General features: G+C 42.1%; 1 protein-coding gene across 8 annotated transcripts in view; it reads right to left on the bottom strand.

Annotated features, from left to right (window-relative positions):
- Window positions 1-10,525: 10,525 nt before the first annotated feature.
- The window catches only part of LOC134225874 (transmembrane protein 164), a 117,506-nt gene continuing 101,703 nt past the window's right edge, over window positions 10,526-26,328 (bottom strand). For 6 of the 8 annotated variants that reach the window (XM_062706297.1, XM_062706299.1, XM_062706302.1 and 3 more), the window contains exon 5: window positions 10,526-13,054. In XM_062706297.1, coding sequence (XP_062562281.1) covers window positions 12,665-13,054 — 390 coding nt within the window. In that variant the 3' untranslated portion in view covers window positions 10,526-12,664. The remainder of the gene's footprint in view (window positions 13,055-26,328) is intronic. The other 2 variants (XM_062706295.1, XM_062706296.1) reach the window with 1 other exon arrangement.

The raw sequence follows: 26,328 nt of genomic DNA, 5'->3' as shown, positions 1-26,328 counted from the left end.
TGGTAAAAAATATTTATCATACATATGTTTGAAATGTTTACTTATCCAGCTTTTGGCCTAAGATTGATATGATCCACTACGGTTACAATTCTACTTAACCCTTGAGTAACGCAGCAAAATAACACGAGAAATGGCGGATTGTAAAGGTATTGTCCTTTATGTCTTCAGAAGTAAGTTTTTATTTTTAAAATGTTTTAATTGTTTATATTTGTAGATAAATGTGGTAGCATAAGAAATGATTGATTTTATATTCATATTTAAATTAGCGGGTAACCATTATTTTAATACACTCGTTCCGAAAAACTTTAGGCATAGACAAACAGACGAAACCACTAATTTATACATCTTTCTTAATTACCGATTTAGACCAAAGTCAACTCCATATTTCATATGTGATACATGGTCTCAAATTTTGGTAACCTAAATATAATACAGATGGATTGAGGTATGTTGCAAAGTGGTGTTATATGGATGGGGTTTTGCTAAATCGCACAAAGCCCTTTAAAAAAAGTATCCATCTTCTTGCACAAGTTATCGTCATTATGATCCAATTGATTAATTACCCTTCAACGAATAAATTTAAATGGATTGATTTTTGTTTTCAGTTTATGCACAAAACATCACAAGTCAGTCATCAAGTAGTGCGGTTTTGCAGAACCCCGACCATATTATTTCGAAGAGAATCGTAGTGTGCCTTGTGCAAAGCGGTCGAAAATTTTACGTTTTTTATATTGTCGTCCATCTGACCAGCAAGGTTTGCAGAATCGCTCGCATTAGATAATGAAAAGCGATAAAAGAGAGGTAAAAAATGTTTCGAATTATTACAAGCCATGAAAACAAATTTATCAAACTTGTGTACAAGTGCGAAAAAAAACGTCATATTGTCATAAACAATCCATAAATTGTAAATAACTTTTGAAAAAAGTGTTTAGCAATTTAGCAGTCCTATGACAGTCCGGTGACATTTCGGTTCGAAGCATTGGTTTACCAAGGAAGTGCTGCTTAAACAGCATCTGTTCTGTGATATGAATAAAGGGATGGTATTCTAATTGAATGCAAGAACTTTCGAATTCTAACAGCTGTTGCTAAAATAGTCTTATACTACGGATAAAAGATTGAAACGGTAAGATGCCCCCTACAAGTTCTAGCGATTGCTAGAACTTGAGAAAAACATGGGAAGATAGAAAGTAGGAGAATGAGATTGAACCTTCGACAGGCGTATGATGCTGAAGCAGTAGCCTTATGACCACCAAGCGCGACTGACTGTTGGAGAAACTTTAACAATGTTTGAGTAACAAACACAGGAAGATAACGAACCGATTTGATGGGAACGTACTTTTGCACGAAATAACGGACAAGAACATTAATCGTTCTAATCTTAGCCCAATGAGGTATATCGCATGTAGCTTGAGATTCTAACTGAATCAACATTGAAGTCCTTTTCAAAACTATGAAGAATACAAAATGTCTGCCCAATGATGTGACACCCAATGAAACTACAAAAAAAAGTGCGTATGGTGCTCGCCAAAGGGCTCAGTGAGGGAGAAAAATCACTTTAAGTTTTGAGCGCGAGTGGTTCTCGCAAAAGTGCTCAGTGTGTGTGAAAAATAGCTAGAATATTTTGAGCACGAGTGATACTCGAAAAAGTGTCTAGTGCGTGTGAAAAATCGCTTAAATATTTTGAACGCGAGCCGGGCAGAAGCTATGAACAGAATAACAAAACATGATATGGACTTGATTGATATAAGAGATAAAAGAACAGGCAACAATATCAAAACTTTGCACAGAAATATCATTTAAATATCAAGATATGCTATGGATAAGAACAAACTAATGGCAATTAATATCGATCTCTTATTACAAATAACATATCTTAATATCCTCAAGATATTTTAGTGTAAAATATTGATATTGTCGCCTGATCTTTTATCTCATATATCAATCATGTCCATATCTCATTTTGCTAACTTATCAACATTTCATATTATTGAGCTATTTTCGTCTACTCGGGGAGTGGTGCTCGCATAAGTGCTCAGTGCGTATTCAAATCGCAAAGACATTTTGAGCGCGAGTGGTTCTCGCAAAAGTTCTCAGTGCGTGTTAAAAATCGCTAAAATGTTTTGAGCGCGAGTGGTGCACATAAGTGCTCGATGCGTATTTAAATCGCCAAAACATTTCAAGCGCGAGTGGTACTCGCAAAAGTGCTCAGTTCGTAATGAAATCGCAAAACATTTTGAGCGCGAGTGGAGCTCGCAAAAGTGCTCAGTACGTATTCAAAATTGCTGAAATATTTTGAGCACGAATGTTGCTCGCAAAAGTGCTCAGTGAGTATTAAATAGCTGACATATTTTGAGCGCGAGAGGTGCTCTGTACATATTAGAATGGGTAAAAAGAATCTATCGCAGTTTGGAGGGAAATTTTATACAACTTTTTCTCATCTGTAAGTATTTTCAACTTAAACTTTGTATTAATTTATGTGTGCGTAAAGAAATTAAATAAAAATTTCACAAAGAAATCAAATAACAATTTTGCTTTTTAACATCTTTTGAACCGTGAAACTTATTGAAGGAATCAGGCTCAGGAATTTTTTTCCAGAAATGTTACCATAAATTTATAGTTATTTAAATCCTCGTTTGGCAGTGTGTAATATGCGTAATATCCATTGCTGATATCTATCTTACCGATCTTACGTCTCAAGTGACTCGCAACCGCACCAAAACGCGGCATAATTTGAATTGAGCGTCAGTAGGCCATGACTTACAACATGTTTGCAAAGCAACCAGTTTTTCCCCTGATCAGTTACGGACGACGTGTAAGCACTATTTTGTCCCCGATAATTACCTAACGTATTCGTGTGGTCCTTTTTCAATGGTACGAGGTCACACAGTTACCAATATTATTCTGTGGACTATGAAATAGGTTCTGGGAAGAAGCGCCTAACATAACTCTGGTCCTCACAATTTCCAATTCTCACGTTTGAACGGGTCGCCGATGAACATCGACCGCCAGTTAAGGGTTGAGTACTTCAGCTGGTGATGTAGCTTTGGCACTGTTGTCCTTCTGAGACATCGGTTAGAGTGAGGGGGTGCGACCTGCGTAGGATGTGATGAGGTTTGACAGTGGGCTCTGTTAAACTTCTATAAAAGTTTCATAAAGCCGCCAGCAGGCCCTAGCTTTGGTCGTCTTGATCGTGAAGCGAAATTGCAAATTTCGTAAAACAACTGATGTTTTGATTATCGAATCAGTCAGTTTATAAAATTACATTGAACCGAAACGTTAGAGTAAAACCAGTAGTGATACAGTTTCATTCTAAATTTTCGACCACTATTTAAATTAGAATCTGGAGCAAAATAGAACAAACTCACTGGTTTCCCCAGCAGTGTTTCATTCATGTTTTTTCAAATTTTCAAATTATTGAAATCATTGTGTTGCTGCCAAGAAAGGCACCGTAATTGCAAAGTGGATTGATTCGTAGATAAAATGACGCATTAATACACCAAAACAATTGAAAAATATTTGAATCTCGTGATTCAAATCTGCAGAAAATAGAACGGAGCGTTATACCAGTTTTATTTTTTTGACATTTGACTGGTATAAAAAATGAATCTAGAACAGCTGCTGGGAAAATGAATGTTCCAGATTCATATTCAAACTGACAGCCCCGAACGATTTGAATCACTGCTGATTTTACTCTTAGAGTGAAATCAGGAGTGATTCAGTTTCATTCCAAATTTTCGACCACTATTCTAGTTTGAATCTGGAGCCAAATAGAACAAACTCGCTGGTTTCCCCAGCAGTGTTCTATTCATGTTTTTCAAATTTTCAATTAAATTAAATCATCATGTTAACGCCAAAAAAGGCGCCGTAATTGCAAAGTGGATTGATCCGTAGATAAAATGACGCATTCAAAAACCAAAACAATTGGAAAATATTTGAATCTTGTGATTCAATCGTGGTTCAAATCTGCAGCAAATAGAACGGAGCGCTATACCAGTTTTATTTTTTTTGACATTTGACTGGTATAAAAATTGAATCTAGAACAGCTGCTGGGAAAATTAATGTTTCAGATACATATTCAAACTGACAGTCCCGAATGATTTGAATCATTGCTGATTTTACCCTTAAGAGTTTAAAAGGAAGGAGGCGTTGACGGAGCCACTGGTTGACAACGTGAAAGCGAAAAATTTCGTGTGCGGTGACAGAAATTACAACGCAAAATGTGTGCAAAAGTGAATCGAATCGTACGCGAGAAGTTTCCTGCAGGCTTGGGCCTTGATCTCGTATACACTGGTGTGAGAGGTGTATATATTTATCTTGAAAACGAAATTCTGCCTTCGATTGAGATATGAGGCAGCAGATCAAATCCCTAGCCGGAAAATCTTGTGTAGACCATATCGCTAAGCTCCATATCACTCTGGAGCAGGTCAACGAATTCCATGAGTCCCTTTACTTGGTAGGGGAAGGGGGGGCAATATGCCCTAGCTAAGCAAACCCTGCTCTATTGTCTTATTTGTAACGCTATTCATGGGTATTTTTACATTATGCATCAGTTAAACAAGATAGCTAGTTGATGTCATTCAAAAATTGTCAAAAATGTCAATCATGTTGATAATATTCACATTTCAAAAAAGTGGTGATATGTTGTTGCCGGAAAACTCATAAGGCAAAACGCCATTCAGCTGGCGGCTCCTAGGGAACAAAGTACCACGCGTCGGCGAATCAGCATTAGTATGGATAGTCCGTGGAGACGCAAGTACTTTGTAGGTTATTGCCACTAGGGCGTTTTGCCTCGCCAAAATGTTAGATGTTTCTTCAAAATGTGGAAATTTTCGATTTTTCCGACCTTCCCATGCACTATTTTGAAACTTTCTTCGCCTATCCTACATAATTTTAGATCTAGTTTTGTTACGGACATATTAATGACGGTAAATATGAGGGAAACCACAAAAGGCGTTTTGCATCGGGGGGGGGGGGCGTTTTGGGGCCTCTTCCCCTATTCATTGACAACGAAAAACTTTTCAAGCGTCTCAATCGCGAGAATATTTGGGGCGTCCTGAGACGCAAAGGGGTTCCTGAGAAAAACATCGACCTCATCGAGGCACAGTACGAGGCTTCTTCGTGTAGAGTGCTGCTCAATGGAATCATGTCTGAGCTGGTATGAGGCAAGGATTTATTCTATCACCGTTACTGTTCTACATCGTAGTTGACCAGATTCTGGTAGGTGCGGTTGGCCGTGAAGTAAACCGCGGGCTGCTATGGCAGCCTATAGATATGGATTGTTCAAAAGCAACCGGAGTAGATGGCTTTCCGATATCTGCTCTGAAGGAGTATAAACAAGAGCTTTCCAGCATCATCTGCACTAGCTTCAATGACAGTATATCTTCCGGAATCTATCCAGATTGCTTGAAAAAAGCAATAGTATATCCAATCTTCAAAGGCGGCGATCCATCCAACCCTACGAACTATAGACCGATTTCAGTTCTACCATCGATAAACAAAATATACGAGAAGCTCTTGTCATCGCATCTACGCTGTTTTCTGGAAAGTACTGCACTATTATACAAAAAGCAATATGGATTCAGGAAAGGATCGTCAACGGAAATGGCCGCTCTGGAACTTCTAGACGACGTGGCCAGTGCTGTGGATCAGAAGGAGGTAGCTGCAGTAATTTTTCTAGACCTGTCTAAAGCCTTTGACACAATTAACCATGACATGCTCCTGAAAAAGTTGTATACATATGGAATACGTGGTATTGCAAATGACTTACTGCGAAGCTACTTATCAGATCGACAGCAGAAGGTAATGGTATCCGGACACCCAGGATTATCAAAATGTAAATTGCGGCGTTCCCCAAGGTAGCAACATCGGTCCTCTGCTATTCCTAATCTATATTAATGATATAGCCAACCTTCGAGTATTAGGCCATCCAAGACTGTTCGCCGATGATACTGCCATTCTTTACAAAGGAAAATCTGTATCTGATTTGTACCTTGATATGCAGATTGATATGCAACTGCTGACGGCATATCTCGAAAATAACTTGCTGTCACTGAACCCGAAGAAGACTAAGCTAATGATTTTTGGCGGTACAAAAGATCAAGGTTCATCCAATCCTATACTTATTGTCAACGGTGAAACAATTGAAGAAGTGGCAAGTTTTAAATATCTAGGCGTGCATATTGATAGTGAATTACGGTGGGACGTACACACCCGGAAAATCATTACAAGCTGTTCATCGTTATGAGGAATATTACGAAAACTATCTAATTATGTACCGTGGCACGTGCTGCTGAAGATATATTATTCGTTTATCCATAGTCGGTATCAATATGGTGTTGCTGTTTGGGGAACATCGTATAACACGTATCTTAAGGACATCCAGGTCCAGCAAAATCGATGTATCAAAGCGATATTCAAATTACCATTCCTATATCCCACAAATAGCTTATATAATACCACGGAACATAGGATTTTTCCAATAAAAGGTATGTTCACTCTTCGAATATGCCTTACTAAGTACAAAATCATAAATAATTTGAACCTGCATCATAACTGGTCGTTTGCTTCTGCTATACATCAATCCGTACTCGGAACGCTCATTTGCTTCAATTAAGTGGGTTTAGAACTGAAATAGGAAGGAAACGATTTCAGAACAAAGGACCGTCTATATGCAACCAACTCCCCGATGACATCAAAAACGCACAGCTAATCAGCCAATTTAAGAGTCGTCTAGAAGAACATGTGAAAAACAATATTGATAGATTTATTGTACGTTAGCTTCATTTAAATGTTTATATTATTAGAAATGTTATAACTATTATATTAGCTAGTTCCATTGCTTACCATTCGCATCGGTCCTTTTAAAGAACAACCGTTCAGTAGGGACCGTGACTGAAAATCTATGTATTGTATAACAAAATGTAATAATAAATTGAATTGAATTGAAATTGAAAATTGAAGCTAGTGCAAAAATTCTCTTAAATAAAGATTTTAAAAAATGTTCGAGGATAAACCTGAGCAGGATCTGGAGAAGGAGAAACCGAAACAGAAACATGCTAGAATCGATGACGAGCATATCTCCGGTACATGCGGTATTCAAAATTCTACCCAGCTGGTAACCGAATTCAACGCTGCGATGGAAAAACAAACAAGCTAGTGGCGAGAAGGATTCCGTTCATCATCCCAAAAGGTTATAGATTCGGTAGCTCTTTTACACAAGCAGGAAAAAATCCACTCAGAAGCCCAGATGGGCTCACTCGGAAGCCGTTTTGAACGTCTAAAAGAACCCCGTTCGAAACTCCAAAATAATTTCGTTCGGAAGCCCAAAAAGATTCCGTTCGGAAGTGCAAAAGAATTTCATCCCGAAGCTTTACAGAATTTGGTTCGGAAACCCAAAATAATTCTCTTCCGGAAGCCCAAACAATTCCGTTCGGCGAAGCGAAGGACACGGACTTCTTTTGAGTTCACAAACGGAGATCTCTTGGTCTTCCGAACGGAACTCTTTTTGGCTTTCGGAAGGAACTTTTCTGGGTTTCGAACCGATTTCATTTGCGCTTCCGAACAAAGATCTTTTGGAGCTTCCGTAGGAAATCCCAGAATTTCCTTTCAAAAGTCCAAAAGGATTTCGTTCGGAAGACCAAAACTATTCTTTTCGAAATACTAAAATGATTTTGTTTGCTCATCAGGATTTCATTCCAAAGTCCAAGAGGATTCCTTTTCAAAGCCCAAAAGAATTTCGTTCTTAAACCCAGAATGACTATATTCGGAAGTCCATAATTCTGTGTGGAAATCTGTACGAATGGATATTTTTTGTGCTTCCAAACGGAATTCTTTTGGGCTTTCGATTGAATTCATTTTAGCCTTCCGAATGGATTTATTTTGGGTTTCCGAATGGAATCTTTCTGGGAATTCGAAAGGAATTAAAGAAATATTCAGTTAGGAATCCTATAAGAATTCGTTTCGGACACCGAAAATAATTCCGTTCTGAAGCCTAAATCTACTCGAAATTCCAGAATGATTCCGTACCAATGGTTCAGTTTGAAATCTCAACAGGTTTCTGTTTGGAAGCCCAAAGTTTTCGAAAACAAAAAATGTCTGTAAAAGTCTGTAATTTCAATCGAAAGTCTGTACAATGTCTGTATGCAAGACCAAAGGTTTAAATAAATAGAGTAAATGTCTGTATGTCTGGCATTCCTGGATGTATTATTTAACAGTGACAGCTGGAAAGCATTGTAGAAACCAAGGGCCCCGCACGCCTGTCACTGGCGAACAAAACTCGTGTACCGTCAACTCGGGGGAAGATGATCATTTTTAAGACAAAACATGCAATAACAATGTGTGTTTACATTTTAAATCGAAACAAATATTTTCAAAACATGTACTGCTATACGTTGCAATAATCAACAACTTTAGTTTTCTGAAATGCGTTCGCATTTATTAAAATAAATTAAATTATCACACATTTTTAGAATAATCTGGTTTGGGGTGAAGTTGATCAAGACAGCTCTACTAAAACCATTATGACCTAGTAGTCAAAATACACTAGGTTATTTGTATGAATGTTGAATTTACTACGTAAAGAAGTCTAAGAAGTCAATATTTGAAACGAAAATAGCGCCATTTATGACTATCTCTCTATTTCTTCCAAAAAATACATTTTCATGATTATAATCGAAAACCTCGGATTTCTACCTAGCGGTAACATTACTTGAATGGAGAATATTGTTGACTGCCGTTTCATAAAAAAATTTGGCACTTTTGACTGACACATCAAATGATCATCTTCACCTCAATGATCATCTTCCCCCCAGTTGACGGTACTCTGCATCGAAGCTTAGAACCGGTGTTAGGGCGCAATCGTTCAAATACATTTTTTTCGAGCCCCTATAATCAAGTAGGTATCTCTTGCATACTAAATCTTTATATTGCTGCATGATTGAATGTTTGATTTTGATAAAAAATCGAAAACAAAAGTGTGCATAAAAATGGCCTCGCCATAACAAAAAGGTGGTAGAGAATTAATACTGTTGTTTACATTTTAGAACCAAATCCAGGTGTCGCACATGTCGGGGTAAGGCTTCAGTGCTCCGCCTTCTCCCCTGGGAGAAACAAATCAAGCATAATTTTTCATAACGACGTATGTAACAAAAGTAAACAAAACGAGGTTTTTAATACAACGTGACAATCACACGCGGCTTTATATAATACGCATCGATTTTACTGATTTCAGATCTTAAAATTCTTTAATTCAATCTTTTAACGAATCGACGTATGTGAAAAAATCTATTTTTGAAGTCTCACTGTTACATACGTCGCTTTAACATATGGGAACTAAGAGCGACCTATGTAACAAAAAAAGCAAAACAAAACAAAACTGTAGTTGCGTCAATCGTGCACTATGGAAAACCGACCAATGTACACCGACGTGCGTGCAGCATACCGGTGTATGTATAATTTTATCGTTTTTCACAGTGAATTTGAATGAACTGAGATTTGATGTGAAGCACGCTTATTACGTGTCATGTAATGACGCATGCCAGCGGAAAAAAGTATTGAAAAAAGATTTAGTTTTAAAACAGATTTAGAAAAAGTTTTGACAACTTTCTGCAAAGGATTTCTCGAATCCTCATAATTGTTACATACGTCGTTATGAAAAATTATGCTTGAAATATATACGAGAGTTGAATCAACAATCGCGTATGGTTGATCCAATCCTATCTGTGGTTGTATCAACAACAAATATTGTTATCCATAAATCAATCCGATGTTGATTTTTTTTTCTCCTTGTGCGGCTGAAAATACAGCGACTGTTGGACCAGTACGCTGCCCATGATCGCATATTTGTAACAATCGACATAAGTAGGCATGGGAGAAATGGAACGATTAAGTTTGTGATATGCATTAGTATGGAAATCTAACTAATTTTCAAAAAAATTCTAAAAATTGTACAAACACTTTTTGCAGTTAAAATCATCGGCAGCTATATCTGCATCATTTAATACAGTGCAAATCAATTGTGCCAATTTTTGTTCAACGAACATGGCACACCGGTGAAATAATTTTCCAGTGTTACATTTATGCGGTCACTATGCTCGATGTTACAAATCAACTTGGTAGTTTTTTCAAGATTTTTCGAACAAACTTTCAGATTTCACCAACTTAGATGAAAGAACTAACAATTTTAAGACAATTCATAAATCTAACTCAAAATTGCAAAAAATGCAATTGTTACAAATATGCGATCATGGGCAGTACGTTTCTGAACAATTCGCTCTGAACCCTCTGAACGCATTGTGGCAGCAAATTCACAAGGCAGTGAATACAACAGCCACAGAGGTACTTGGTAGCCACAGAGGTACAGAGGTACTACGCAAGTGAATCAGGGAAATATTGATTCGATGAGCCAAAGAGCGATAGCTGAAAAATACCAGGCCATGAAAAACATTTCCGTGTGGTCTTCTAGACGGATGGGCGTGGAAGTGTGGGTTCGGTTCCTGCCCTGGTAGAGAGAAAACTTTTGTCTCCACTGGCCCTGGTGGGTTTGTTGTCTTTTATTGTTGAATGGCGGGAAAATAGGAGACAAGCAGAATCAGGATTTAGGATGATGGACAAGCTATGAAGCCACCCGCGCTAGACGGAATGAAAAAGGTTGTTCGAAAGCAAAAGAACTGTAAGGTCACTGAGAGGGACGGAATTCTGGCCGAGCTTCTAAAACCTGGGAGTTACCAACTGAACGAAAAAAAAAACAACCAAGTGATTGAAATGATCTGGGAGGGAGTACGAATGCTTCCAAGCTGGGTTTATGGCCTTTGCCCGCGGATACCAAAGATGTTTTCGAGTAGGATGATCAACAAGAGACCAGATGTTAACTCTGCGACAAATTCTTGATAATTTCCAGGAATACAATTTGCGAACTCATCATCTCTTTGTGGATTGCAAGACAGCGAACAACAAGGTGGAACGGAACGAACTGTGACAGATAATAGCATGTTCGTGACGTTAGATGGAATAAAGTAGGGCGATGTGTCCCCTACTCTGCTATTCATCATAGATCTGCAAGGTTCAATTCGAAGATCTGGTGTGCAAAGAAACGGAACCATCATCACACTTCTTATAAGCTCCTTGGTTTTGCGGATGACATAGATATCATTGGTATAGAGCGCTGAGTAGTAGCAAAGCCTTCGTACCTTTTCAACGAGATACTGAAACTGTCGAAACTAAGTGTCTGGTGACTGGCAGAGTACTGGGCAATTTGAATTCTCAGGCTTCATAAAGCCATCTAGGGAAAATAGAACTAGAAGGAATATTCGTATAGAATCTATGTAGTATCGTCTGTTTATCATGCTTTAGCTATTTTTCTTCCCATCCCATTTTTATTAAACCCTTTGGAGTTGTTCTGCCCCCCACAAACGGACAAGAATTGAAACTACTTAGTGTTGGTTATCATTCTTAAAAGCTATCACGAGTGCTACGCAGTGTATTGACGTAGCAAATAAAATCACTACCGCAGGCAATGGTTCTTAGCAATAAAAATGCCTTATTTAGCGCATAAAGTAATGATTGATATCACAAAATAGAGTTGTTTATGTTTGTTACACAAACCAGCCTAGCGCAATGTTCATTCCTTTCTTTTTTCTTTCGTTTAGATCTAGACTTTTCGCGATTGAAACTCTTACCCGTTACTCCGAATGGAACTTCCCTGAATATCTCACCCCGAATGGCATGTTTCCGAGCGTTCAATTACCCTGAGAGTAAAATATATTCGGGTGGATTACGTATGGAGTTTTTTCAGCAATTACTTCGACAACGTTTAAGTGTGAATGAGATACCCTATTCTATCTGTTCTTCGTTTCTTTTATTGGTAGTTTAATTTTTTTTAAGGTTTCTAGTAGTGCTTACTCAGGTCTATTTTTGTTCGATCTGTTCTACAATCAGTATGGTTTTGTTGCCGAGAGAAAAGGTGAAAGCCTCTCCTTCCGATATACAACGCATAATTTTGTGATAACATTTTCAATGCAAATCATTAAATTATAGTTAGGATGTTGAAAACCTTCAACCCATATCAAGAACTTGAAAATTCTTCTAGTGAAAAAGCAAAAGAACTTCAGTGCCTATCACAGAGAGACACTACGCGCATATCACCATCGTTTTCAATTGCCTTACCGTTTTGATCTACCGCCATTCGTGAAAAGTTTTAAAGCTATTTTAAACGCTACTTGTATCAGCCGGATTAATTGGTTTTGTGTACTGTCGATTTTCAAATATCTATTTACAATGAAAGGCATTCAACAGTGACTTCTACGGATGCTGCTCGCTCTGGCGTGTTGTTATAACTTCAATTGTTTTGCTTCTATCACCATCTGAAGCTTAGATGGCTTGTGATGGATGCGATTGTCGCACTCACAGATGAAGAAGTGAAAATTTCGATTATAGGATACGTATGAGTAGGAAAGTTAGTCTAGGAATTAACGATATTTCGAATGGTTCTGATGTGTCTCAGTGAGTGTCTGGGGTACGTACTAGTAAAGCATACTTCCGGAAGAAAGATCGGAAATCAGTAAACTGCGATATATCTACACAGGGATCCCATTCAGCTAACGCGGCTGATCGTTGTCCAGCTCCGATCGAACTGCACCGCGGTCGCTTTTTTCACAGCCGACGACCACTAGTCAATTTTGCTCGTCTTGATGATGATGTTATTCTCCTGCAGCATGGACACGGTTTTGGCAGGCGACGAAGATCGGGACGACGGTCGCGACGATGGCCGAGAATGGATGTAGTGATGGGTGGCGACACCCGGCGGAGCGGACTTGGCAGCCAAAGGCGACGGGGCAGCCGAGTGGGCCACTTCCATACTGGCCGATCCGCCATTCTTGATGAACGGTGGATTAGTGATGATGGGCGGGGGAAGTGGGTTGAAGATGAAGGTAACTATCTTACAGAGCAGAGTGCACAGGATAGCTTCGTGAACGACGGCCATGGCGCGATAGTTGGGCCCATCGAACGGGTCCTTGATTGCGGGACAGAGCATGTGATTCAGGTTAACCTGAGTCGGCTGGAAAGAGACAATAATGAGAGAATTAGTGGCGATGATTACCATCAGACTGGACTTCAACTGGATATTAGACCTCTTCATGTTTTCAAAAAGTATCAAAAATTCAACCGGTCTGCCCAGAATCACAATTCTTATGCTAAAATAAGTCTCCTGGCAAATTTTCAGCTACTTCGGATAAAATTTAGAGGTGGCTCAAGTCGATTTAGTGTTTTTGGGTTATTTTCAATTTTGGAAAAAAATCTAACAAGAGATTTAAACGTCGAAAACTATCGCAGCAACCTCTATACGACAGCTAATGGTGTGCTCTACAAGTCTTGTGAACATTGCGATTCGTTCCGTTCACATTTTGTCTATGTTAAAGTGATTTTCAAGCTTTTAAGTGCATAAAAATACTGTTTCCCCCAAAAGTCGTTGTTCTACAAAATTCTTGAGTTTATGACAAATGATTGTTAATTTATTATTTTATAGTTCCTCTTTTTTTCCCTGGAAATTTGAGTAATATTATTGCCCATGTGCGATTTACCGTTAAATTCTTAAAAATCAGAAACTGAACATTTGTCATAAATTTGCACGCTGAGATTTCTTCAAACAAGTTGTTCAAACAAAGAAGCTTCGATTTCACTTGTTACTAAGATGCACTCAATGTTAAAAGCATGCAGACATATGATGAAATTAACAAAATTTGGAAGTCGTTTGTTGTTAGCATCAAATATCATATGATTTAATTTATGTTTTGTTCGAACAACTTGCTGGAAGAAATCGTAACGTGCCAATTTATGACAAATGTCCAGCTTATAATTTCTAAGAATTTAACGGTAAATCGCACATGGGCAATTATATTACTCAAATTTCCAGGAAAAAAAGAGGAATAATAATATAATAAATTAACAACCATTTGTCATAAACTCAAGAATTTTGTAGAACAATGATTTTTGGGGGAAACAGTATTTTTATGCACTTAACAGCTTGAAAATCACTTTATCATGGACAAAACGTGAACGGAACGAATCGCAATGTTCACAAGACTTGTAGAGCACACCAAAAGCTTTCGCATAGAGGTTGTTGTGATAGTTTTCGACGTTATTATCTCTTGTTAGATTTTTTACAAAATTGAAAATAGCCCAAAACACGAAATCGACTTGAGCCACCTCGAAATTTTATCCGAATCAGCTGAAAATTTGACAGGAGACTTATTTTAGCCTAAGAATTGTGGTGCTGGGCTGACCGATTGAATGTTTGATACTTTTTGAAAACATGAAGAGGTCTACTGGATATATGTTAAAATGGGAATCACGAGACTTGAAGTATTTTGAGCGTGACTATCTCGTAACAACGCTTAGTAGACTTTGTAGATTATGATAATTCTTAAATCCTAAAAAATACCAGGAATCTTTTTTTTTTAAATCAATTGAGATTTCCAGTGTTTCAGTATCAATAGAATTTTTTAAATCACCCACCATGAAGTCATGCTAATGCTATACATTATTGAGCAAGTAATGTTTTGTTATATGCTATACAAGCGATTGAGAATTCTAGGAAATTCACGAAGATACTCACAACACATTCTTCCCATTTGTATTCGAAAAAATATTTTTAAATTTTTAATATAATCGAATAAAAGGACCATGTTCCCAACTGTAGGAATTTAGGATATTTAGAAAAAGGGAAGTTAAAATTACGGGATGGATGGATAAATCATTCGCGGTTCTTTTTTTTTTTTTTTTTTATCTATTATGTTTATTTGATAGGCTCAGGCGTGTATAACACTTAACGGAGCCGAGACTTTATGATATTTACAATCGATATCATCTTATTATCAACAGTTAGTAAGGGGAAAGGGTATAGACCAAGATACTCGTGGCGACTCAAGGTTAGATTGCGTAATTTCAGGACGGACTAGATTGGGATTTAGGTTTGAGGTATTTCAGCTGCTCATCCGGGTATTTGACGTCAATAACGGTATGGCGTAGCGTCGGGCTCGAGTTGTGGTTCGTCAGGGAGCATCTTCCGGATGGCCATAGCTTCGTATTACACAGAACAATAAGACAAAAACAAAAACGAGAAAGAAAAAAAAGATAGGGGAATTAGACTTTTATGTCAGACGAGCAAAGAAAGGCATAGATGGCCTGCATATAAACCACATCGCGATCCCCCAAAACACCTCTTACTTCCCTGTAGGGTTGTTTACCTCGGGCCACAAGGGTATCCAATAGTTGCTCTCTGGAGGCGTCGTTTTCCGAGCAATACCAAACTACGTGATCGATGTCATCGTAACCGGCTCCACACCTACATAGGTTGCTATCAACCAGGTTTATTCTATAGAGGTGTGCGTTTAGTGAATAGTGATTGGACATAAGTCTCGACATCGTGCAAATGAAGCCTCGGCTTAAGTCCTCTCCTCTGAACCACGCTCGCGCAGAAACTTTAGGAACTATGGAAAGAGCCACCGTCCAAGTTCATTGTGTGACCAAATCCTTTGCCAATTTTGAAGAGTACTTTGACGGACTAATGGGAAAAACTCGTTGTTCGAGATTTGTCTATCATAAACTTCACCTTCCTGTGCGCCCACCTTTGCTAGCGAGTCCGCCTTCTCATTGCCATAGATTAGGCAATGGGATGGGACCCATACAAAGGTAATCTTAAATGATCTTTCTATCAAATCACGCATCTGCTCTCTTATAGTCGTAAGAAAGTAAGATGTGTGCTTAACAGGTTTCATCGACCGGAGTGCCTCGATAGAACTAAGAATATCCGAGAAGATGAAATAATGGTCTACGGGCTGATCGGAAATTATCCCCAAAGCGAAATTAATTGCTGCCAGCTCAGCAACATAAACTGAACACGGTTCTTGAAGTTTTCGGAAGGTTGTTGAATTTACGTTGAAAACACCGAAGCCAGTGAATCCGTTAATGCGAGAACCATCAGTGAAATATCTGTTATTGCAATTGACATGTTCATATTTTTCAGAAAAATGGAAGGGATAGATATTTGTCGAAGATGATCTGGTATTCCTTGAATAGCGTGTTTCATGGACAGATCGTATTCAATTGAGGAACTGTCGTTGACGAAGTGAACTCGAGGTGGATTATAACATGGAAGACAGAGATCTGTCGATATGTAGTTGAGATAGACTCGCAGGTATCTTGAATGATGAGCCAGTTCAAGCATATTATCGAAGTTTTCTAATACAAGTGTGTTACTTGTTCCACATTTGATCAGTATTCTAAGTGAGAGCTCCCAGTAACGGTGCTTTAAAGGAGTGACTCCAGCAAGCACCTCCAGGCTCATGTTATGCGTTGAATGCATACAGCCTAGGGCAATACGCAAACAACGATATTGAATTCGTTCCAATTTGATTAGGTGGCACTCAGCTGCTGAGAGGAAGCAGAAAGAGCCATACTCTAAAACAGAGAGAATAGTCGTTTTATATAGTTTGATGAGGTCTTCCGGGTGAGCGCCCCACCATGTTCCGGAGATAGAACGGAGAAAATGGATCCTTTTTCGGCATTTCTCTAACAAATAATCAATATGGGTCTTCCAGGTACACTTAGAATCAAACCAGACCCCAAGGTATTTAGAAGATAAAGATTGGTTTATGTCATCTTTCAACAGCTTTAGTTTCAGTTGAGCAGGGTACCGCTTCTTAGTAAACATAACCAATTGAGTTTTTTGCGGAGAGAACTCGATCCCTAAATGTCTGGCCCAAACAGTCAGGTTATTTAGGAATTTTGCAATGGTCTTTGCAGGACTTCTGCACATGAACCTCTTAGGGAGATCACGGCATCATCTGCAAGTTGTCTAAGCGTGCATTGTCCTTCCAAACAATTGTCAATATCTTTAACATAGAAATTGTAAAGCAAGGGACTTAAACATGAACCTTGGGGAAGGCCCATGTAGCTATTTCTGGAAGTTGTCAGAGTGCCGAGAGTAAAGTTCATGTGTTTTACTGACAACAAATTGTACAAGAAATTATTCAAAATAACGGGTAATCCACTACTGTGCAGATTTTCCGACAGTACTTCTATGGAAACAGAATCAAAAGCGCCCATAATATCCAAGAAAACTGAAGCCAGTTGCTCCTTGTGCGCATAGGCCAGCTGTATATCTGAAGAGAGCAACGCTAGACAGTCATTTGTTCCTTTACCTTTTCGAAACCCGAATTGAGTATTTGACAGTAATGCATTTTGCTCGACCCAATGGTCAATTCTTGAAAGGATCATTTTCTCCAATAATTTTCTCATGCATGATAGCATGGCAATCGGTCGGTATGAATTGTGATTAGACGCTGGTTTCAGGCTTTTGAATAGCTATTACTTTGACCTGGCGCCATCCTGGTGGTACGATGTTGTACTCCATGAAACAGTTGTACAGGTCAAGTAATCGTCTTTTAGCGATATCTGGGAGGTTTTTAGAAGATTGAATTTGATATTATCGCATCCCGGAGAAGAATTGTTTGATGAAAGAAGAGACATAGATAGTTCCAGCATTGAGAATGGTCCACCCAAAGAACCGGGATCAAGCGTAGATTCTCGAAATAGCGGTTCAGCTGGTACGGAATCTGGACAGACCTTTTTGCGAAGTTGAATATCCATCGATTGGAGTATTCTTCACTCTCGTTGGTGGAAATGCGGTTCCGCATGTTGCGGGTCGTTTTCCAAAGTGTTGTCATTGAGGTTTCTCGTGATAACGACAAAACGTCGCCAGTAGCTACGTTTTTTAGCCTTGAGAAGATTTTTGAGCTTTCTTTCAAGCCTCAAATACTCTTCGAAAAGCTCAGACCTTCCGTGTTTACGGAAAGCCTTGAAGGCATCAGATTTCTCGGAATACAACTTAGTACATTCATCATCCCATCCAGGAGTGGCTGGTCTTCTTATGACAGATGTACTTGGAACGCGTCGTTTCTGAGCTTCTAGTGCGCTTTTATGAATCAATTCGGTAAGGAATCGATACTCATCCAGTGGAGGAAGAATATCAGTTGATTCAATACCAATGTTTACCGCCGATGCAAATTTTTGCCAGTCAATGTTTTTCGTAAGGTCGAAAGGAACATTAACTGGCACTGATCGTTGATAGCCGCTTTTGATTGTGGTGACTATCGGCATGTGGTCACTACCATGGGGATCTTGGATTACCTTCCACGTGGAATCTAATGATAGTGAATTAGAGCATAAAGACAGATCTATTCGACTTTCCTGACCTTGAGGTCCTATTCGAGTTACTTCGCCTGTGTTCAAAATATTCAAGTTGAAATCGTCGCACAAATCATAGAAAATAGGCGCTCTGTTATCGTCTCTAGTTTCGCCCCATGCAATACCATGTGCATTCATATCACCCAGTATTAAAACTGGGGATGATAAAAGAGAGACTGCGCTCCAAAGATGCCGACGATTAAGTGAGGCATTTGGGGAATATACACTGAAGCTATGCAAAGGTCTTTATTCTTTACATTTACTTGGCAAGCGACGATTTCTAAACCATTAACAGTCGGAATGGAATTTTGTAGAAAGTGTGACATTTTTGATTCCCAGAAGAACGCCACCATAATGATCATTCCGATCTTGGCGAATAATGTTAAAATCGTGGAAGTTGATTTCATCTTCAGAAGAAAGCCATGTTTCACAGAGTGCAAATATATCGCAATCGGAGTTGCGAATTAAAAACTTAAACACGTCCAATTTATGTTTCAGACTATGACAGTTCCACTGCAGCACAGTGATTGTATCTTGTATGGCTGTATTATCCATCGAAAGATACAAGTCCTGCAAGAAGGGCCATGAAACAGTCAATTGCTTCAGATAACTTTCAACTGTTGGAATAAAGAGGTCAATGATTGGCCTCAATGAATTCGGAATATTGAACAAGTTCAAAATACGATCCACAAGATCCTTAAAGGATATCAATCCTCGCTTGGACGAGATTCTTTTCTTAGAAGTGCGAGTAGCAGTTTTCTGCTCAGAGATATTCCTTGCCTGATGTTTCTTTGTAACATCAGTTTTAGGCAATGGCGGGAATGTCTTACTGCAACATGGGTCAAAAGGAGCAGTATAGACAGGCTGCTTCGGAATTTTAAATAATCCCCCATTACCATCAGATTTCGGCAAGCTTCTAGGGATGATTTTTGTTTTCTTACGGCGCAATCCTGGGAAAGACAGTTTCTTCCTCTTTTCGGGTACGTGTACCTCCGCAGAATCATCCATATCGGCTACGTCAGAGTCCGATTCGTCTATGGAAATGACATCATAAAAATCACTTACTTGAACGGCAGCTGAAATAGCAGCCGTTGCGTTGGCAGTTGCGGATGTGTCTTGCGACTTCACCATTTCTGCATACGACTGCTTAGAGCGCTGTACTAATGAACGCTTAACTTTTTGGGTGCGCTTTTGTACACCGGACATTCTTAGAACCATGGGAGGGTCCATGCCACAATAAGCGCACTTTGTAACTTGTTGTTGGCAGGACTCCTCCCTATGCCTTTCAAAACATTTGCCACAACGGGGCTTGTTGTCGCAAAACTCGGCAGTGTGCCCCAACTGTTTGCAGTTGGTACAATTGAAAACTCTGGGTACAAAAAGACGCACCGGGAACAACATATTTTCGATATCTACATATTTTGGGAGTATCGAACCGGCAAACGTTACCCGTAGCGAACCTGACTTCGAATATACTTTTTTACCATCTACCATGGCTGCTGAATGCAATTCCTTGCAGTCCAGAATATCCACGGTAGATTGCAGGGCATTCTTTAAACGGCCTTTTCCTGCAAGCACATCCTTACAAGTCAGGCTCGCTGCGTTAATTACGCCTTCAATCTCGACCTCCCATAACCAAATATACCACATTATAGTTCTGGTCTTTTGCGATAGCATTTGCATCCTGGTATGTAGGTGCGGTTACACGTAGTTTGTTCCGATTGATTTGATGAAAATCAGTTTTCGGAAAACGACGCGTCAAATCACGTTTGATTCCTAGGAAATCAATACTTTTCACTTTCTGCCGAAAGTAAACAACCCAAGGCCCAGGCGAAGAAGCCTGGTAGAATCGCGTGCGAACGACATTGTCTTTGGGAGGCGTCTCGCCTCCGTTTTCTTCGTCCATGAAATGTAATACAAAATCCCCCCCCAAAAAAAATAGAAGAGAAAAAAAAATAATACTAATAGGTTTTAATTATAATAATAACAAAACAAACACACACACACAAAAAAAAGAAGAAAAAAAAAATTCAAAGTTTTTAATAATAATTCAGGCAACCTTTTTTGCGTTTCGTCCCACTCTAATGCAACGGTGCCACCCTTGCCTAACGACAGGCAGAGCACACAAAAGCTTCACCACTGGTGCGTGGATGAAAGTTAAACGAATGCAAAGAGACAATGGGATACAATCTTTTTACTTAGCCTGTTTGCTGCCTACCCGAGTAGGTAGCGTTGTCGATGACGACCTGATGCTGATTGATACTGATCGTCGTCGCAGCACTTGATGAAAAAAAAACCAAACTAACGAGACTGCAATAGCATCGCTAGAACAGCTCGCTTCCTTAACTAGTCGGCTGGATAAATCACCTTGTAACTAGCTTTACACTCGCGTAGGCAACTTAACGATATAAAAACAACCCGCCGAATACTAAACGGGGAAAAAAACTCTAGCGGTATAAAGCGCGTCACGTGATGAGACACGGGAGTAAAATACGTCCGGCTCGTCCAGAAACACGACAAGGAATGATTTCGCGGTTCTTAGTCACGCGGCACCTCTGAGTACCGAAAATCCAGTGCTGTAATTTGTCAAACTCGATGAGAATCGTATACGTATCCCACTGCATCTGAAGTTGATTCAATTTCTAGGGAACACTTGTGACTACTATACTCTCGTCCTAGAGGAAACACTTTAAAGGAGTAGGAAGGGGATTCTGACCGAATCCAGGATCGTATTGTGACCGAATCCCGGAGGGGATTGTGACCGATTCTTGGAGGGGATCCTGATCGAATCCCGAAGGGGGTCCTGACCGAATCCCAGAGGGAATTCTGATTGAACCCTGGAGAAGATTCTGATTGAATCCTGGAGAACATTCTGACTGAATCGACCGAATCCCGGAGGGGATTCTGACCGAATCCCGGAGGGGATTCTGACCGAATCCCGGAGGGGATTCTGACCGAATCCCGGAGGGGATTCTGACCGAATCCCGGAGGGGATTCTGACCGAATCCCGGAGGGGATTCTGACCGAATCCCGGAGGGGATTCTGACCGAATCCCGGAGGATTCTAATCGAATCCCGGAGGGGATTCTAATCGAATCCCGGAGGGGATTCTAACTGAATCCCGGAGGATTCTAACCGAATCCCGGAGGATTCTAACCGAATCCCGGAGGGGAGTCTAACCGAATCTCGGAAGAGATTCTAACCGAATCCCGGAGGGGATTCTAATCGAATCCCGGAGGATGCTAACTGATCCCGGAGGATTCTAACCGAATCCCGGAGGATTCTAACCGAATCCCGGAGGATTCTAACCGAATCCCGGAGGAGATTCTAATCGATCCCGGAGGATTCTAACCGAATCCCGGAGGATTCTAACCGAATCGGAGAGTTCTAACCGAATCGGAGGATTCTAACCGAATCCCGGAGGATTCTAACCGAATCCCGGAGGATTCTAACCGAATCCCGGAGGGATTCTAACCGAATCCCGGAGGATTCTAACCGAATCCCGGAGGATTCTAACCGATCCCGGAGGGATTCTAACCGAATCCCGGAGGATTCTAACCGATCCCGGAGGATTCTAACCGAATCCCGGAGGATTCTAACTGAATCCCGGAGGATTCTAACCGAATCCCGGAGGATTCTAACCGAATCCCGAGGGATTCTAACCGAATCCCGGAGGATTCTAACCGAATCGGAGGGATTCTAACCGAATCCCGGAGGATTCTAACCGATCCCGGAGGATTCTAACCGAATCCCGGAGGATTCTAACCGAATCCCGGAGGATTCTAACCGAATCCCGGAGGATTCTAACCGATCCCGGAGGATTCTAACCGAATCCCGGAGGATTCTAACCGAATCCCGGAGGAATCTAACTGATCCCGCGGGGATTCTAACCGAATCCCGGAGGGGATTCTAACCGAATCCCGGAGGGGATTCTAACCGAATCCCGGAGGGGATTCTAACCGAATCCCGGAGGGGATTCTAACCGAATCCCGGAGGGGATTCTAACCGAATCCCGGAGGGGATTCAAACCGAATCCCGGAGGGGATTCAAACCGAATCCCGGAGGAGATTCTAACCGAATCCCGGAGGGGATTCTAACCGAATCCCGGAGGGGATTCTAACCGAATCCCGGAGGGGATTCTAACCAAATCCCGGAGGGGATTCTAACCGAATCCCGGAGGGGATTCTAACCGAATCCCGGAGGGGATTCTAACCGAATCCCGGAGGGGATTCTAACTCTCAAGAGGCTCGGAAGCCTCCTTTCAAGAGGCTCGGAAGCCTGCTTTCAAGAGGCTCGGAAGCCTGCTTTCAAGAGGCTCGGAAGCCTCCTTTCAAAAGGCTCGGAAGCCTCCTTTCAAGATGCTCGGAAGCCTCCTTTCAAGAGGCTCGGAAGCCTCCTTTCAAGAGGCTCGGAAGCCTCCTTTCAAGAGGCTTGGAAACCTTTCAAGAGGCTCGGAAGCCTGCTTTCAAGAGGCTCGGAAGCCTGCTTTCAAGAGGCTCGGAAGCCTGCTTTCAAGAGGCTCGGAAGCCTGCTTTCAAGAGGCTCGGAAGCCTCCTTTCAAGAGGCTCGGAAGCCTCCTTTCAAGAGGCTCGGAAGCCTCCTTTCAAGAGGCTCGGAAGCCTCCTTTCAAGAGGCTCGGAAGCCTCCTTTCAAGAGGCTCGGAAGCCTGCTTTCAAGAGGCTCGGAAGCCTGCTTTCAAGAGGCTCGGAAGCCTCCTTTCAAGAGGTTAGGAAGCCTCTTTTCAAGAGGTTTGGAAACCTCTTCACAATAGGTTTGGAAGCCTCCTTTCAAGAGGCTCGGAAGCCTCCTTTCAAGAGGCTCGGAAGCCTCCTTTCAAGAGGCTCGGAAGCCTCCTTTCAAGAGGCTCGGAAGCCTCCTTTCAAGAGGCTCGGAAGCTTCCTTCAAGAGGCTCGGAAGCCTCCTTTTAAGAGGCTCAGGAAGCCTCCCTTCAAGAGGCTCAGGAAGCCTCCTTTCAAGAGGCTCCAGCCTCCTTTCAAGAGGCTCGGAAGCCTCCTTTCAAGAGGCTCAGAAGCCTCCTTTCAAGAGGCCCGGAAGCCTCCTTTCAAGAGGCTCGGAAGCCTCCTTTCAAGAGGCTCGGAAGCCTCCTTTCAAGAGGCTCGGAAGCCTCCTTTCACGAGGCTCGGAAGCCTCCTTTCACGGGGCTCGGAAGCCTCCTTTCAAGAGATCCGAAAGCCTCCTTTCACGAGGCTAGGAAGCCTCCTTTCAAGAGGCTCGGAAGCTTTCCTTCAAGAGGCTCGGAAGCCTTCTTTCAAGAGGCTCAGAAGCCTCCTTCCAAGAGGCTCAGAGCCTCCTGTCCAGAGGCTCCTAGGCCTCCTTTCAAGAGGCTCGGAAGCCTCCTTTCAAGAGGCTCGGAAGCCTCCTTTCAAGAGGCTCAGAAGCCTCCTTTCAAGAGGCCCGGAAGCCTCCTTTCAAGAGGCTCAGGCCTCCTTCAAGAGGCCCAGAAGCCTCCTTTCAAGAGGCTCAGGAAGCCTCCTTTCAAGAGGCTCAGGCCTCCTTTCAAGAGGCTCAGAAGCCTCCTTTCAAGAGGCTGGAAGCCTCCTTTCAAGAGGCTCAGAGCCTCCTTTCAAGAGGCTCAGAAGCCTCCTTCAAGAGGCCTCAAGCCTCCTTTCAGAGGCTCCAGCCTCCTTTCAAGAGGCTCAGAGCCTCCTTTCAAGAGGCTCAGAAGCCTCCTTTCAAGAGGCCTCAGAAGCCTCCTTTCAAGAGGCTCAGGAAGCCTCCTTTCAAGAGGCTCAGAAGCCTCCTTTCAAGAGGCTCAGCCTCCTTTCAAGAGGCTCCAAGCCTCCTTTCAAGAGGCTCGGAAGCCTCCTTTCAAGAGGCTCAGAAGCCTCCTTTCAAGAGGCTCAGAGCCTCCTTTCAAGAGGCTCAGATGCCTCCTTTCAAGAGGCTCAGGAAGCCTCCTTTCAAGAGGCCTGGAAGCCTCCTTTCAAGAGGCTCAGAAGCCTCCTTTCAAGAGGCTCAGTAGCCTCCTTTCAAGAGGCCCGGAAGCCTCCTCTCAAGAGGCTCAGAAGCCTCCTTTCAAGAGGCTCGGAAGCCTCCTCTCAAGAGCTCAGAAGCCTCCTTTCAAGAGGCCTGGAAGCCTGCTTTCAAGAGGCTCAGGAAGCCTGCTTTCAAGAGGCTCAGAGCCTCCTTTCAAGGCTCAGCCTCCTTTCAAGAGGCTCAAGCCTCCTTTCAAGAGGCTCAGGAAGCCTCCTTTCAAGAGGCTCAGAAGCCTCCTTTCAAGAGGCCCAGAAGCCTGCTTTTAAGAGGCCTGGAAGCCTCCTTTCAAGAGGCTCGGAAGCCTCCTTTCAAGAGGCTCAGTAGCCTCCTTTCAAGAGGCCTCAGAAGCCTCCTTTCAAGAGGCTCTGGAAGCCTCCTTTCAAGAGGCTCAGAAGCCTCCTTTCAAGAGGCTCAGAAGCCTCCTTTCAAGAGGCTCAGAGCCTCCTTTCAAGAGGCCTGGAAGCCTCCTTTCAAGAGGCCCGGAAGCCTCCTTTCAAGAGGCTCAGAAGCCTCCTTTCAAGAGGCCTCAGAAGCCTCCTTTCAAGAGCTCAGGAAGCCTCCTTTCAAGAGGCTCAGGCCTCCTTCAAGAGGCTCAGAAGCCTCCTTTCAAGAGGCCTCGGAAGCCTTCTTTCAAGAGGCTCAGAAGCCTTCTTTCAAGAGGCTCGAAGCCTCCTTTCAAGAGGCTCAGGCCTCCTTTCAAGAGGCTTGGAAGCCGCTTTTCAGAAGGCTCGGAAGCCGCCTTCCAAGAGGCTCAGGAAGCCTCCTTTCAAGAGGCTCAGGCCTCCTTTCAAGAGGCCTCAGAAGCCTCCTTTCAAGAGGCTCAGAAGCCTCCTTTCAAGAGGCTCAGAGCCTCCTTTCAAGAGGCCCGGAAGCCTCCTTCAAGAGGCTCAGAGCCCTCCTTTCAAGAGGCTCAGAAGCCTCCTTTCAAGAGGCTCAGAGCCTCCTTTCAAGAGGCCCGGAAGCCTCCTTTCAAGAGGCTCGGAAGCCTCCTTTCAAGAGGCTCAGAAGCCTCCTTTCAAGAGGCCTGGAAGCCTCCTTTCAAGAGGCTCAGAAGCCTCCTTTCAAGAGGCTCAGAGCCTCCTTTCAAGAGGCCTCAAAGCCTCCTTCAAGAGGCCCGGAAGCCTCCTTTCAAGAGGCTCAGGAAGCCTCCTTTCAAGAGGCCTGGAAGCCTCCTTTCAAGAGGCTCAGAAGCCTCCTTTCAAGAGGCTCAGAGCTCAGGCCTCCTTTCAAGAGGCTCGGAAGCCTCCTTTCAAGAGGCTCGGAAGCCTCCTTTCAAGAGGCTCGGAAGCCTCCTTTCAAGAGGCTCGGAAGCCTCCTTTTAAGAGGCTAGGAAGGCTCCTTTTAAGAGGCTCGGAAGCCTCCTTTCAAGAGGCTCAGAAGCCTTCTTTCAAGAGGCTCGAAAGCCTCCTTTCAAGAGGCTCGAAAGCCTCCTTTCAATATGCTAGGAAGCCTCCTTTCAAGAGGCTTGGAAGTCTCCTTTCTAGAGGCTCGGAAGCCTCCTTTCAAGAGGCCTGGAAGCCTCCTTTCAAGAGGCTCAGAAGCCTCCTTTCAAGAGGCTCAGAGCCTCCTTTCAAGAGGCTCAGGAAGCCTCCTTTCAAGAGGCTCAGAAGCCTCTTTCAAGAGGCCTGGAAGCCTCCTTTCAAGAGGCTCGGAAGCCTCCTTTCAAGAGGCTCGGAAGCCTCCTTTCAAGAGGCTCGGAAGCCTCCTTTCAAGAGGCTCGGAAGCCTCCTTTCAAGAGGCTCGGAAGCCTCCTTCCAAGAGGCTTAGAATTTTCTTTTCAAGAGGCTTGGAGGCTTCCTTTTAAAACCAAAGAAGAGTTTTTTTTTTAACACATGGGAAAACTGACAAACGCAATGCAAACGTATCCTTTATGCGGGGCTCTTAAGGAGCGCTTGATAACTGCTGAAGGGAATGCCTCCCAAAAAGGATCGCCACTTCATCAGCTCACACAATCTTGGACAGAATATCGTCTGTTCACATGAGTCGTTAACGAGCATGCGAACAACATCCATCTGACTCCCAACGACTTCCCAAGCAGCACAGCTTGTCGTTAATCAGTATTGATAACTCATATAAGCTTATTCGAAAA

Source organism: Armigeres subalbatus, chromosome 3, assembly GCF_024139115.2.
Source record: "Armigeres subalbatus isolate Guangzhou_Male chromosome 3, GZ_Asu_2, whole genome shotgun sequence".
Taxonomy (NCBI): domain Eukaryota; kingdom Metazoa; phylum Arthropoda; class Insecta; order Diptera; family Culicidae; genus Armigeres; species Armigeres subalbatus.
This window is presented reverse-complemented; position numbering and strand designations above follow the sequence as displayed.